The 17,151-nt window shown below is 30.8% G+C and overlaps 1 protein-coding gene across 2 annotated transcripts in view; it reads right to left on the bottom strand.

The window, feature by feature from the left end:
- The window catches only part of LOC107439593 (b(0,+)-type amino acid transporter 1), a 79,077-nt gene that overhangs the window by 44,343 nt on the left and 17,583 nt on the right, over window positions 1–17,151 (bottom strand). For both annotated transcript variants that reach the window (XM_087149717.1, XM_087149714.1), the window contains exons 2-3: window positions 14,065–14,217; window positions 2,354–2,455 (exon numbers count right to left, since the gene is read on the bottom strand). In XM_087149717.1, the coding sequence (XP_087005843.1) occupies window positions 2,354–2,455; window positions 14,065–14,071 (109 nt within the window). In that variant the 5' untranslated portion in view covers window positions 14,072–14,217. The remainder of the gene's footprint in view (window positions 1–2,353; window positions 2,456–14,064; window positions 14,218–17,151) is intronic.

The following is a 17,151-nucleotide window of genomic DNA, read 5'->3' as shown; positions in this document are numbered from 1 at the left end:
AAGAAAAAACCATTTTCCCTATAGAGAGAGCCTGCTTGCATCTAAGTGCATGTTAAATGGATGCCAAGCTCGAAGCGCGAACGAATATCAACATCGCCAAATCTTGAAACGACGTGGTATGGCCTTCTTTTCGCTTATAAAAAATAGCATGAATTCAATTTCCGTCCGAAGAGTTAAACTTTTAAAAGCTTTTAAATTGTTTTGAAAGCATAATTATATAATTCGATAGCTAAATAAAACGGAACTATATGCAGTCGCGGATGATTACTTAAATTCTTTACCGCTATGGGTGTTTTCTTAACTTGCAATCGAGTACAGAACTTTTGTAACTGTTGTATTTTTATTTCGACCAGGACAAAATTTGGGTGCCTCACACGCCTATCGGTAGCGTACAATGATTCTTCAGAAATAAAAGGTGGTACGATTGGGATGAGGTACGGTTTAGGCAACTTTCCACAATGGATAATTGACCGTATAAAGCTAAGCATAAGTGGCACACGAGCGATTAATACTCACTTGGGCCGGATCATGCCATTGGTCGAAAATTACATCACTATTTGGGGGAAGGGAGATGGTGGCTATTGGCTGGTGTTTGTATGATTTTGGCGACAAATTTTGTACTAACATGTGCTTCGGGATTTATTTCTTCCTTGTAAATGTTTACATAATATTATGTCGTCGTTAGGGTGGGGGAGATAGGTAAATGTCCTCTTCAGTATTTCAGACAATATTTTTGTTTTAATTGATTGAAATTCATGAAAACTATAATAAATAAATATAATGAATGTTCTTGCAAATATAAGATGTTGGAGCAATATTACAAATAAGTTTTTTTTTTATTGTAGCTTTTCCTTGAGAATTATCTTTTACAGTTATAAAGTAACGAAGTTGATACAAATATAAGCTCAAATTTACTGATACATCTTCATTTAGTTGTGTTATGAGTAATTTTAAAAACTTTATAATCAAACAACACTTAAATTTAGTTCAAAGTAATGACCAAAATTCTGTGCTTAGCTTCCCCCCCCCCCCCCTGCATTTCTTGATCAGCCCCAGTTGCCCGTGACGTAAAAGCAGTATTGTTTAATATCACTTACTTAGATTCTAATAAAAATTACCACAAAACTGCTCAAAATGTGAATATTGTCTTTATTACTTTTTGATTATAATAAATATTCCCATTCATAGGACATTTTAAACTTCCAGTTTTTACATTAGCTTTATGAACATTTTTATATGCTCGTATAAATTATTATTTCGTTTAAATATTTTTTCGCAAATCACCTCATTCATAATTAATAACAACAAGAAAACATTAATAGATAAAAACAAGAACATTAATACCACGTGTAAACAGAGCTCGTTTGAAAGCTAGATTTAAAATCTGTAGCCAAATCAAGATCTGTCGCCAATTTACTATGCAATACACAGCATGTCCCTTCCCCCAAACAGTGATGTCATCTACGACCAATAGCGTGATACGGCCGAAGTGAGCATTAATCGCTCGTAGTGGCACTAGGGATAAAAAGTCGTTCTAAGACTTCCGGGAAACTACTTCCGGCTAATTTGTAAGCCTATACTTTAAATATAATTTTTACGCCTCTGCCTAATTTTTTGAATAATTTTTTTTCGCCTATGCCATCCGATGCTTGCAAGTGTGGGTTACTTAGGCGTTTACATTAGCTACATCTCGCTCATCGAACTATAGTCAAAAGCGTATTTTCATATTAACAGTATTTTTAGCATTCTAGACATAAAACGATAATTGTCACCAACTATAACACACTATGAACGTTGAATGAACATTATCACGAACGATAACACACACTGAAACGATAATTGACAGGTTACTTAGGCGTTTACATTAGCTACATCTCGCTCATCGAACTATAGTCAAAAGCGTATTTTCATATTAACAGTATTTTTAGCATTCTAGACATAAAACGATAATTGTCACCAACTATAACACACAATGAACGTTGAATGAACATTATCACGAACGATAACACACACTGAAACGATAATTGACAGGTTACTTAGGCGTTTACATTAGCTACATCTTGCTCTTCGAACTATAGTCAAAAGCGTATTTTCATATTAACAGTATTTTTAGCATTCTAGACATAAAACTATAATTGTCACCAACTATAACACACAATGAACGTTGAATGAACAGTATCACGAACGATAACACACACTGAAACGATAATTGACAGGTTACTTAGGCGTTTACATCAGCTACATCTTGCTCTTCGAATTATAGTCAACCGCGTATTTTCATATTAACAGTATTCTAGAGGTAAAACGACAATAGTCATTTTCGTAAAAACTGAATTATAGGTGAAATACTTACCAAAAAGTGAAATGAGACCGCATCCAGCCCATACAATGAGACTTGCACCCACAGACCCAGATCGAACAAGCACTCCTTTCGGGGATATGAAAATTCCAGAACCTGGGAAAACGGTTTAAAGCATAGTTGTACTGATTTATATCAACTGGTGTTGGAAAAAAAAGTTTATATTTTGAATCAATTTATAAAAAAAAATCCATCAATTTTTGATTTATTTAACAAAATTATTTATCTTCAAAAGATGATCTCATGCTCAATGCAAATTTTCAATCTGTGATAAAGTAGACAAAAAAAGTAAGCACCAGGAATAACTATTGATCTAACCATTGGATTATTTGATTTAACATCGTTGACATATTAATCTAACATCGTTATTAGGAGCCAATCTCAATAGTTCGAGGGCTTAATCTGAAATATGTTAATTAAGCAGTGATATTTTAAGTCACGAAATCCAACACATAAACGTACTTTCTTTAAATAAACATACCTCTCTTTTCGGCGATTATTAATTCATCATCCTCAAAATATTACTGCAATTGTGAGAAACATGGCTCCAATAGTTTAGGCATGAGAGAGCTTGTTTTATTTAATAACAATCGAAAAATTTAAATTATAAAGCATACAGTTTTTTTATATCATTTTAAAGCATGCTATCTTAAATGGCAAAATACTAATTTTGAATGCAATTGGTCAAATAATTTCTGAGTCGTATACATTTTTAAAATTTGATTTCTCTAGAGCTATTCAACCAATTTCGTTTAAATACTTTCAAAATGGTGTGATACTTTTTAAGTGCCGAGGTTGTACATTTCGAATTGTACCACAGGTTGAACGACATCAAGACAGCAACTGTTGGTCAATTATTAAATTTAAATTAAAATGAAATTTTAATGGTGTAGTGGTTGAAAATAACCGCTAATTAAATAATGCATACTATAATTATCTTTCACAGTTTCTATCTTGAAAAAAAATCAATACATCATGTTCTAAAAAAAAGCATTTTAAAAATATGAGTGTTTCGCTCATTTAAAAGTATATAGTTTAGTCTTTCAGATTCTTAATGTATAAACGTAATCTATGTATTTATCGACAAAGTATCATGTCGATGCATTTACATGCATAAAACATTTAGCTGTATCATCTTTCAGATTAAAAAATTAGCTTTTTCATTTTGTGCTTAGCTCAGTCATTCTTTTTAATGAAAAAAAAACAATTCTTACAAAGTTATTTCTTTTATAAAAGTCCCAGAATTGTTCTTTTATTCAAAAAAATATATAGGGCAAAACAGCGATAAATTTTATATAATATGAAAAAGTATTTTAACACTTCAAAATAACATACTCAAATGTTTATGAACAAAACAATATAAAAGGTAATGATAAAATTAACAATTTCGAAATAATATTCACTCATTTAATACCAATTAATATAAATATTTTTGGACCTATACGCGTCCATCTGTAAAATAATGTTTCCATTAATGACATTAAAAAAAAGTAATTTAAAATTTAACGTTAAAAAGGGACAGTTTAGAAATAATGTCTAATTTACACCACTGAATCTATAATTTTAGGAAATAAACAATTTCAGAATTTCTATCTCTAGAATGGTGCCGTGCAATTAGCATTCGATCGGTAACTTTTATCGATAATAATATTAAAAAATGACCCCTTTTAAGAAAACCTGTCTTCAATTTTTCTAAAAATTATATTCTCTAATTTCATCGCGAAATTTATAGTTTTACGTAAAAAACAGTTCCTACAAGTGCCCATTTGTAAATAGAAAGCATCATTATTATTATTTTTTTTTAACTTATTAGAATTAATAACACTCATTTCAAATGAGACTTATTTTTTACTGCTACTTAAAGTAACACAAAATTAATTTTACTTTCAATTTACTTTTTTTTACCTTCATTTATTTTGCACATTTTATCATAACAACTCTTTAAAATTTAAATTTCAGAAAAGAAAAAAAAAACATTTTTGTAAATATGTCACAAGATAAAACTCTCAATTAATACATATTTAAATAATTCATACACGTAAAAAATTGCAACGTAATTGAAATATTTATTCAATTCATATGTAAATAAATAAAGTTTAATTCATTAATATGCAAGTCAAACTTAATTTTTTTTTTTTTTTTTTTTTTTTTTTTTAACTTTATCAGTTGTAAGATGACAACCAAACTTTTAAAAATACCCCTTTCTTTTTTATATATATATAAACAATAATGAAAAATAAATAATTATACCCCCGTTCTACTTTAATTTTCAATCTTTTAGAGATCATTTTTCTCACTATACCTAAATTTAAAGTATATTTTTGATTTTCGTTTTCTAGATGTTTTTTTGCTATTAAAAAAACTTATGTCTTTTACTCTAATAACCATTACCAATGAAATGCTATAACAAAAAACAAAAATTAAACTCATAGGTGAGGAAATTAAAATTAGCAGACGGTGCTTTACCGGAGGAATGCACAGAAATGGGCCTTTAACTGGGCGCCAGAGGAAAAACGGCGAAGAGTACGTCCAAATTTAACGTGGTGCAGGATAATTGAAAGAGAGTGAAACGTGTGATTACTAGAAGAAGAAATTATCTGATAATTTTTTTTTCTTTTTTGCACATAGAAAATAAATAAAAATCTCGTTTTTATACACATAAGTAGCATTTAAAAAATTTAAAGAGAGAAAGAAAAATCTTTTTAACCTCAAATTTTTTTTTCCTCTTCAACACACAAAAGAACACATGCATTGGAAAAAAGAAACTACATATTTTTCCTATTTAGGACTGTACAAGTCGTTATCGCGCCAATAATAATAATTTAAAAGCCGTAAATTCCACGGCAATAACGGCAAGATTGATGATAATACCATGCGTATCCACGATTAAACCACAGGAATCACACTGATCAAAATGGGTTAATTAAATGTACGTTTCGGATTATTGTGTCGTAATTAATAATATCGTATTAAAAAATTATCGGCCGAAAATTAATAGTGATAACTGTGAAAAAATTGATTCAAAAAACGATAGAAATAACGTGTTATAGTGAATACTCAGGTTCGCGATTTGAATTCCCCGTATCATAATATTAACGGGATTTTAAAAAATGAAGTGAAAAGCAACAATTGGGTATACTATAGCCTACGTCACAGATCGTGTTATTCCTACTAAATTTAACTAGTAAACAGCATTTTCTGCGAACCTGATTTCTAGCAACAAGTAAAAGCATCAAACGAAGTGTCTTGTTATAAGTCGCTACTCGCCAAGTTTGAATTGTATTAGTCTAGTTCCTTTGGAAATAATTTATATTGTTGTTTTACCGAAGTTTATGAATTTAGTAAGCATATTTAAAACTCAGTTTATTAATTAAACTAAAAGGTAAATGTTATTCCTAGTAAGTGGAAGTAGTTGTGCTTTTTTCATATTATACCCAATTGCCAAAAAATAAAAATTTTGAAACGCAGCATGAATTCTGCGCAAATCGAGAATTAAAAATTATTCAAGTGCGCGATTCTAATTTCTCGTTTCTTAATAATATCGTATGAAAATATCGGGATTTAAAAATCACGAGGATATCAATAGCAATAACTGTGAAAACGTTGATCGGAGAAAACAGTATCATCGCGACAAAAAGTGACTAATAAATCCACGACTTGAATTTTGCGTGTAATAATAATGTATAAACAATACAAAAATTTAAAAAAAATAAAAATAAATAAACTTTAAAAAATTGAGAAAACTCGTAGCAATAGCCGATAAAACAATCAAAACAACGCATAGATTTAAGATGGTATGGACGCCAATCACGCGTATCAAAAAGTGATTATTCAAATGCGTGATTCAAATTTTGCGTCTTGTAATAATATCGGAATTTTAAAACTCATCAGAAAATCTATTAAATCAACTGCAAAAAGGGGTGTGGGGGATTCAAACACGGTTTAGGATGGTATCAAGCCATAACCACCTAGTAGGTGTTGATCAAGCGCGTTGAAAAGTGATTACTGAAAGGCACGATTCGAAACTGCCATGTCGTAATATCACATTAACAAACAAACAAAGCACTTTATTGGGAACAAAAACATACACATAAATACAAAGAATAAATATTCGTCGCCAAGAGGAAAATCCTGACAAGGCGACGAAGAAAGGTAATACAATCAGTTTAAAATAGAAATTTAAAAAGAAAAAGAAAAAAAAAATAATACATGAAACTATATAAAAAAAATAATAAAGGTAACATAAGAAATTCATTTGGATTGGCACAAGACTGGTACGAAAAATTAAATGCTTCCTTTAAAGTGAAAAATAGAGATCTAAATCGTCGATGTTCATCACAAATTGAAATAAGGCAAGCTTAAAAGAATAATATATTTGGATATTTTGCAACTGGAATGGTAATTTATTATATAATTTAGGTGGTAAGTAAAAAAACTCTTTTCGTGAAATTTCTTTTGTAAATTGGAGAATCTCATATATTTCAGTTGGTCTCCTTTCAGACACATTGGTTTTTAATTTGCATATTATTTTATTCTTCTGTAAATAAAGTAAAATACGAAAAAATACATTATGGCGAAATGGTAATAGATTAATTCTTGTATATATATTGGTGGTAGTTATACTTGAATTATTTATACTTAGAGAAATAATAATATAGAGAATTAATAACATTAAAAACTAATTCGACCTGCTTGTAGCAATAAAAAAATAGAGGGCACATATATCGCATTCATTGAATAATTCTTCTGTTGCAAATCGGAATTTACAACAAAACTGCTGCTCATTCAAATATAAGTTTAAAAAATGAGAAAAAAACACAATTTTTTCTAGCGAACGATCTTTTAGATGTTTGCCGACCGGCCTGTGTAGGGGTTAGGGAACTGCCCTTGCATCAGAAAGGTTCAGGGTTCGAATCCCGGGCAAGGCATGGATGTTCTTTCCTTCTCTGTACAGTGGGAGCAACGTTGGCCCACCTAATAGGGTGCCTCTGAAAGAGAGGTCAACAAATGTGCCCTATAAATGCCTGAATTGACGAAAAAATGTTAACACAGGTGGGCACTGGGAAAAGAAGAAGAATTTTTTTTTTTTTTAAATGTTTGCCATTTCGGAATCACTAATTAGACTATCAATTTTAAACTTCTGTGTTTGCCTCAGTGGTTTATTAATCCTAGTCGAAGTTATGGAATTTTTTTTTCTTTCTGCGTTGTGTTCTCGAAGCTTATCCGAAGTTGTGTTTTTCCCGAACAGCATAAAAAAAAGTCATTATTGCACGTAAATAAGAACTTTTTTTAAAAAAATGGGGGGGGGGGTGCTGATAAGGGCGGTTTAAATGACTCATTAACGAGACTTAGCGAAAGTAACGAAGTTTTAATTTTAGATTATCGGTAATCCAAAAAAATTTCGTTGGGATTGTTATCGCGGAAATGCACGAATCAATACGGCCTTGAGATTCGCGGAATTCCGAGAATAAGAAGAACCACATGCCTCTGAGATGAGATGGAACAGAAAACAAAGGAGAAGGATAATACTGTTATGTGACACTTGGCATGAAAAGAGAGAGAAGATGGAAAAAAAAAAAACTTGGGATGATAGATGGAAATTCTTGAGCATTGATTGTAAGTTATAAGTCATAAAGATCATAAGTTATATTTAATAAAATGCAATAATTTATATTTTATAAAATGATCTTGTTTTTTGATATAACAGATTAAATTTTTTAAATCTTTTTAACAGGAAGTGTATTTGCGAAGGAAAAAAATTATTAATGAACCAATCACAATAAATAACGTAACATTTTAATACCATGTTTTATTCGAACGCTATTTTGAAGAATGAATTCTATTTAACTTTTATTGTAAGAAAACATAGCCTGTTTCATTTTAGGGATATTCTCTATCAAATCAGTCTTGATAAAAGAATAATGTAAACTTTTTAACGAAGACTTTTGTGAAATTAACAAAGACATATTACTTACTAGAAAAACAATAAGAGTATTCAAAAATATTCGCTATTGCCAAAAGAAATATAATGTGCAATTGATTTCAAAAGGGGGAAAAAATGTACCAATGAAGGGATTTTTCTTTAATGACCTGTCACTAGTTTTAAACTCTAAATGTTATTTATTTATCATAAACTTAATCTGAATCTATCAAAATATCTGATTTCATATAAATGATATCTAAATTTTATCTGATTTAATGAGAATTGATTAAAAGTAAATTAAGAAAACAATTGTAAGTTATTATGCGAGGTTTTGACTATGTTTTTTATTTTATCAGTTTAGACTGAAAACCTGGAGTTTACCTGAGTCTTAAAATCAAGTTTGAGTGAAACTATGTAAAAAATTAAGTTCGAAAGCGTTTGTTTCATTACTAGAAGCATTTATTGTAAAAAAAAAAATTATTGAATTAATTTTTTTGCAATGAGATCTCAAACTTCGTGAAAAATTGATTCAATTCCTTAATATATATAAAAGTCAGTAAATACTTCATTTATTATGGAGGTCATAAATACCTTGATACTCTTTCAATATTAGAATAATAAATGCAATTAATAGATAATGCACAATTTTAAAAATATATTTTATTTACATACAGGTTATTCAGTAACGATCATACGTAACATATATTTATAGATTCCTAAATACTGTTAAATGAATTAAGTAATTAAAAACATAATTAAAAAAAATAACATATAATTATGTTTTTAATTACTTAATTCATTTAACAGTATTTGACTTAATAGAAAGAAGAGCGGATTTCCATTACTTTCCCATCCTTTTTGGTAATGATATTCGAGAAATTTTTAAGAAGATTCATCGCTTCATTGAAGCTATGAAATGTCGCATCCATATCTAACTTGTTGAATGATAGATACACTATACCGAAAACAAAACAAAAACATGAGAACACAGCTGTTTGGCGATTGTCGAGAACGCTCCTTTAACGCCAATAGAAATTTCCGCTAATTGCTTCCAATCATTGGTAGGGTCTGCTTACACGCCTCCCCAGCACCCCTTAGATTTCAAAACTGACTTTGGAAGAATTTGTACATGTTAAAAACCCTAATTTAATTTTTTTTTAAAAATAGAGAAAGAATTTTGTTTCATTTGAAAAAGAAATATTTAGTTTAGAACACAGAGAAAAATGTTAAAACTATCAAAATTTAAAATAATGAAAAATTCCGGGGGAGAAAAAACTATTCCTATAATTAAATAATATGTATAAGTAATTAAATATATTTAAAACTTATTATCCTAAACATTGTATAAGATCCTACTCGAAAACTTGATAAGAAACTGTAGTATTCACCTTCATACGGAATGACCCAAATCAAATTGAAATATTATTTTTAAGAAAAGGATTATTAAAATATTATTAATATGGAAAAAATAATTTTATCGTCTTTTACAGAACGTTCGCACAAAGGGTAATAAATGAGTTAAAATGACGTTTTCTTTTTGAAAAAAGTAACCCTAAATTCAATATATTTTAGAACATACACAGGATCGATGATTTAATTCTAAAGGAAATATATGATGTTAAGAAAAATATTTTTCCATCTGTTGGATAACTTTCACCACATTGGCTAAAGACATCATAAATTAATTAGAAGACCTAATTTAGAAGAACGTTTTTTCCACATTTAAATACATATTTAAGTAATACATCCTTGTTGTTGGTAGGTCAAGGTTGAACCGCTGTCCATTTCAATTAGTCCCCCTTTTTTTATTATTATTAATATTAACATGATTTGCAAGAAGATTGTCATTTCTCAGCACAGATGTACTCTCTATTCGGTTGAAATTATGTTAAATTCAGTCGACGCGGAATTGACCAATTCATTTCCGCCCAGCTTTACGTAAATCTTAATTATTTTTATTATTCTAATCTCAGGTTAATCATTCAAATATTCACTGTGGAATCGTTCACATATTACGCAATGGGGTGAAGGGATTTGTGATTTGATTTTTTTTTAAAACGGTGGCAGAATTTTTTCGGGTTTTCTATGACATACCTCTCTAGTACCTTTCTGCAAGATACTTTTATTAATTACAAATATGCATGTTACTAATTTAAGTAACAGAAGCGTCCACTTCAAAAGAAAAGAACTTTCCGGAAAAAATAATGTAAAATTTTTAAACTGAATGTGTAATATTTTTTTTTTCTAATATAATGAACGATATTCTCGCATTTTGTAGTGTGGAAAGCACACTAATTATTTCCTTTTTTTTTTTTTTTGTTCGTCAAATTTAAAAACAATTATAAATAGCAGTAACTACCGAAAAAATAAAAGATCGCAAATCGGACACAAATCGAACTCTTTAAAAATGGCATTTACAAATGCGTGTTTTGTAAAAAAATGTGTGGAAATCAATAGCAATAGCTGCAAAAAAGAAGAAATAGAATGCAAATTTCTGTAGGAAAGAAAACCAAAATTTTTACTTCATTCATACCTAAGAATAGATAAATTTGCGAGGGATTTTTTCCCCCTCTCCGATGCGCGAGATTGGCATCTTTTTGAATATGATTCTCGAGAAAAGATAAAATTTTTCGAAAACTTCTGCAGGAAAGAAAACCAATTTTTTTTACTTCCCAAAAGGAAAATTTTTTCTACAAGCACTCAGCAACATTGTGACAATGACGCCGTGATTCTGCCACGGGGAAGAATATGAGCAATACTTATATAAATCATGCCGTTACGTAATGAAGATTAAATGAAGATTAAAACATATATACAATAAGATAAAAAAAAAAGAATGTATCGAGTCATTCACATCTGTTGAGAATTTCATTAAAAATTCCCTCTTTTTACAGGCCTATACTGTATTGTTCTTCCTTAATTATCATTTAAACTAATGAGCAGACAATATTTAATTGGACATATCATATAAAAAACGAGAAAAAATAAAATTTCATATAAAAAATTAGAGAATTCTAAAACTTTTTTTTGTTGAACGATTTGTTTTTTGGGTGACTTTAGAGCTTCTAAAATACAGTAGAGTGTAACCTTATTTTTAAAAACAAACAGAGAAAAAATAATGTTGAAGGAATAATGCAGCGAAAAGTCAGAATTTTAGTCCCAACTATCCATGTATTATAACCCTCGTTGAACAGTCGACGCAATTTTTGGGTTTACCACTACTAATGTTCAACTACGTAGACTTATAATTTTGAACCCAATCCAGATGACAAGGGAACTCCTGGATCAAGAATTGGGAGAAATTTTGCCTTCGTGGAGGACTTTTTGATGGAACTAACCCGCATTTGCGTGACATATAGAGGAAGACCACGAGAACCTCTCGCGGTTAGCCTGACGGCAAAGGGACTCTAACCCATGATCCGTCTACCACTGAGGATATTTCAAATCAGCACTGTGGTGGGTGCAAGCCGGGTGCGGAATTCGTATCGACCAGCCATCGCTGGAATTCGAACCTGGTTTATTGGAAGGCGAACTCTCTATCCCCTGAGCCATCGCTATTCATGTAATAGAAAACTTGCATATGGCGTGAAAAACAAGAGGACCGTTAAGATATTCAGCAAGCACTTGTGATTTGCCTATTATTACTGATGAGTATTTGCTTACCCCTAATTTAAAAAAAAAACTTTTATTTTTCAATTGTTTTAATTAAAAAAGAGGAAACAAATATTTGGAATGAAAATCAGCTAAAGAAAGATTTTTCCAAAGAGTTTCCAAAATCAAAAGTCTTGACTGTCACAGAAGGAAAAACACGGAAGAATATTTTGCATTTTACTAAATATTGATGAAATAAAACAAGAAATGTTGTTTTAATGCAAAATTACATCGTATATTTAAATCGTTGCTGCAAAAGTTAAAGCAAAAAACAAGCGGAAGAGGGAAGGGTAGTTGAGGTTTAAGACTTGCTTATCGTTGTAGGGAGTTGAAAATTGGCATGCTTACATTTACAGTGAAACAGATAAAAAGTGGGCCCCCACGGGTAATAATCAGAAACATTCATATTCCTCGCCGCTTTTTGTTTAGGTTTCTTTTATGAAGTTCTTTGATTTTTATTAAACGATTTGACGATAAAGCCTCTTGCAACAATTCAAACAACTCACCAGGTAAAAATTTGTAGCATTCAAACAATTTACCTGGTAACAATTCGCGAAACTCAAACAATTCATCAGTGAAAAATTTAATAAGTTTTCAAGAGTGTGAAAATCGCCGTTTGGACGGCTTATTCTATCTCTCATAAGTCAAAGGAATAATCCGTCTCACTTTGATAAACGCCATTTCGCAATGAGCCTGGCTAACTGAGAAAAAAACCAGTATTTTCTAATCAGCCTGGCACTTTTAGGCTTATCGAAGTGTGCACAATTAGCCAGAATTTTTTCTAGCAGTTTGCGATAACTAAATCTTCGCAAACTTCACATAAGGCCAGAGGAAAATAGGCTGACTGTAATAAGCGCCATCTATACGTAAAATGCATCGGATGATTTTCGGTTCATAGGTCATATCGGGTGTAAAAAAAAAAATTTTTTTTTTTACGGCTAATTCTTTTTCACCTACGGAAGTAATTTAAGTTTAAAGAAAAGGAAAGACATTAAGTTTTAAATGCTGAAAAAATGTTTTCAGAATTATGAAAAGATTAATAAGATATTGTATTATATTTTGAAAACATTTTATTGGTATCTGAAATTCTTGTTTCATCAGAACTTAAATTTAAAATTACTAATTCAAGGAGAAAAAAAGTTTGACACGAAAAGTTTCGCTTGCGCTTTAGCAATGCCCTTTTACTGGTATTTTTTTTTAAACCATTAATAAGGTTTTCTTGATGCTCTGTCGCTATGAAAACTAAAAAAGACACAGTTTAAAGGCTTTACACTTGAAGCAGAGTAATGATTTTAAATAATATAGATTACCTTTGCGTAAAGAATTACCAAGGTTTTAGAACTGACAAATAACTTAAATATTTTTAAAGTTATTAAAATGTTTAAAAAATCGCCATTTCGGCAACATTTTTCAACCCAGATAAAAATTATCAAAATCATTGCCTTGTTCTAAGTTTTTGAAAATTTCTATGCTGCCAACTAATGCAGCATTGGAGTAAGTTTTTAAATATTATACAATTAGTCCACAAACACTTTGTATTTTTACAAAATTGTGGCTTTTCTCCATATTGACGTTTAGCGCCATTTTCAAAATAAGTATGCACAACGCTAGCAATTAGATAGGCTTAACTTGTCCTAACAGTCATAAGTTAGTGTAGCAAACTCAAAGCAGTTATGAAAATAGCATATTATCAGCAAAACAGCATCATTTCTCATGAATGAACCTTCGAATAGTGAGCCTTCGATGATGGAGTCTTCAAAAAACAGCCTTAAAAACGCACGATGGTAAGAGGTCGCAAAATCAAAATGTTAGATTAGCTTTTTTCCTGAAAGGGAGAGAATGGATCACAATTACCGGATCAATTTTTTTTCCTGAAAAGGAGAGAATGGATCACAATTACCTGATCAATTTTTTTTCCTGAAAAGGAGAGAATGGATCACAATTACCTGATCAATTTTTTTTCCTGAAAGGGAGAGAATGGATCACAATTACCGGATCAATTTTTTTTCCTGAAAAGGAGAGAATGGATCACAATTACCTGATCAATTTTTTTTCCTGAAAAGGAGAGAACGGATCACAATTACCTGATCAAATTTTTTTTCCTGAAAGGGAGAGAATGGATCACAATTACCTATCATAGTTCCAACAATGAGAAAGACAGCACTGAGGAGTCCTACTTCCCTTTTTAATCGCACTTCTTCTTTCTGTCCCACAGGACTTTTGAGACTTTCTCCTTCTTCATCATCATCCAGGGATCGACCCCTTACACGATCTAGAACACCACCTGTCCATTGAAAGAGAGATTTATAGTTAGTCCGGCATTTTTAAAAGTAGCATCGGTTATAAAATGAAAAACTTTCTATCAACACAAAACCTCAATGGATACCAGCAAGTGACGTAGTGTGGGTGTCTCGATAACAACTGTAACAGCTTACGTTAACAACTGTTCTTTCCATTCTATTTCGAGCAAGCAAAGCCCGCCAAGTATCAATTCTCTTCTAAAGTGACACACTCCAAATTCTTTCTCAAAGATTTCAACTGTTTCACAACATATTTACACAGAGACTTAACACAAAGACGGGCACGAAGCCATGCAGAACATAAACAAACTAAGTATGCATCGAAGCTGCCAGGTACACAAACCAAAAATACATCACAGTCACACTAAAATGCATAAACAAATAATAAATCTAAGTTAAGTAAGCAGTCAAGTCAGAGCCGGATTTTGCCTTTCGTAGGCCCTAGGCACAGCCGTTTATGGGCCCTCCCCTCCATCCCCCACTCCTCCCCTCTTTTCAAAATATATGCTAACATTTTCTTCGTATGGAAACGTATTACGCCATTTTAGATGTATTAATTTCAGAAATGACTAAAAGGCATAAAGCTTACAGTGATTTGTACGATAATTTCGGTTTTCTTGTTAACAAAAATTTGTCAGAATCTGAGATTAAACTAAAAGCGCAAAATTTGATGAAAATTTACTCATCCGATTTAGAGAAAAACTTTGTAGATGAATTTTTACTATTTTCAAATTTGTATGAACATAAATCTGCACAAGAAATGTTGAAGGCTCAAATTAAAGATAAACTTGTGAATACTTTTCCTAACGTTCACATTGCATTAAGAATATATTTGTCGATTCTTGGATCAAATGGAGAAGCAGAAAGATCTTTCTCCAGATTAAAATTGATAAAAAATTATTTACTTTCAACAATGAATCAAGATCGTTTGGCATCACTCGCACTTATGTCTATTGAATACGACATTTTGCGTAGTTTGGAATTCGACAGCATAATACAAGATTTCGTTGAATCCAAAAATCGCAAAAAAGTAATATATTAGATCATAAGATTCTGCAAAATAATTTATTACCGTAAAATATTATATTTTAATTTGTATCTTTATAATTTTGTGCAAAATACACTTGTTGTTTTTAAAGCTAAACTATTTTTGACAACAAATTTTTTTCTCCCAAGTTTTTCGTAGGCCCCTGAATTTTGTAGGCCCTAGGCACGTGTCTAGTGTGCCTATAGGTTAATCCGGCCCTGAGTCAAGTAGACGAAGAAGTAGTAACAACCGTAAGTAGTAAAAAGTAAGTAGACGAGGAAGAATTACATTTCAATTAATTCGATGTGCGATACTGGCTCTATATTTAATTAACTTATCGTTAATTGTCTTTCTAACTTATGTAGAAAAACTTAGCTCAACTTTAGTACGCCCTTTTACTGATAAAGATTAGCTGACGCCATGGGTCACATGAGAGGGTATAGGAGGTCTTCTAAAAGCGCAAGTACCCAATTTTTAAAAAAAATTCGGCAAGAATTGTTTAACTCTTTGAGCTAGTTTCAACCCTTTCGTCACCTCATTTTCACGAAATTCGGTTGAAAATCAATTTCGAAAGATTTCGTTTGATTTTCGAAACGAGATTTTTTGTTTTAATTTTTTTACTTTTGTAAAATTCAATATTGATTCATATCACAGGAATAATTTTGGTAAAAAAAAAAGAGAAGAAAACCAAAAAAGCAGAAAAGGGAAATCTAAAAATATTACGATCAAAAACTCTTTTTAAATGAAAAAAAAAAAAACTGAAACTTGAAAAATAAAAAAGTGCATGTGGAATACATTTATCCACAAAATATTACAAACGTTTTAATAAAAATATCGATGCGAGATTTTCTTTATTTGTTTGTTTAAATTGTGTGAATATGAATCTCAATGTGTAAATTTTAAATCAAGCGAATACGAATTTCGACATTTAATTTTAAAAAAACAGCGTGAAGACGAATCTCGATGTTAGATTTTAAAATCGCGTGAATACTAATTCCGATGCATAATTTTTAAGTCACTTAAACACGAATTATAATAATGGCACTTAAATCGCACAAGCACGAAACGCGATGTTTGATATAAAATCGTAAAAATAAGAAACACGATGCGCGATCTTAAATCGCCTCAATAGGACTCACGCTGTGTGATTTTAAATCATGCGAATGTAATTTTAAATCGCGTTTGCATTGGAAGTAAAATGCGTTAAAATTAATAATTTTTTTTTTGGGGGGGGGGAATTCGAAAAAGACAAACCTTCTTTGAATAGGCTGATTTTTTTCACTTTTTGTAACAGTAAAAAAATATCCGCGACGGTGACAACTTGTTCGCACATATTATACAAGTCTGAACTAGTGAAAGATATCGATGCGGGGAAGCGATTTCTCAAAACTAATGCACAAATTATATTGATTTTCTTCTGGACATTAAATTAAAAACAAAAATTATAACTAGCTGCTTTTAGTAATCAGCTTGGTCACCTTTCGAAATTAACTTGTTCAATTACGTATAAACTTTAATGGTAAACAAACTGAATGCACAGAACAACTCTATTTAAATATTCTAATTCATCAAACCTTTCTCCTATTCCAAAACTTAGATAAGTTTTTAAACAGTATATTAATCAAATGTTTTTCGTCGTCTAGCTGCTGCCCGGGCGAATATACTTTGATTTCAATGTTAACTATTTTTAAGAGATGTCCGTGATATTGTATAAGTACTCTATGTATTGAATTTTAGAGCGATAAATCGATGCATCGGAAAAATATCGAATCTATGCAATCATCGCAAATCCGATGTTTGGATTGGCATCGGAAATCATGATTTATTGAGATGTGTACGATATTTCCGGATGTATTGTTGACATCGATGTCCACAGGCGCGATGTTGAGCG

The sequence above is a fragment of the Parasteatoda tepidariorum genome, chromosome 1 (assembly GCF_982258835.1).
Source record: "Parasteatoda tepidariorum strain Cologne lab strain chromosome 1, Ptep-v5.0, whole genome shotgun sequence".
Classification (NCBI taxonomy): Eukaryota; Metazoa; Arthropoda; class Arachnida; order Araneae; family Theridiidae; genus Parasteatoda; species Parasteatoda tepidariorum.
Note: the sequence above shows the minus strand (reverse complement) of the source record. Positions and strands in the feature narration are given on the sequence as shown.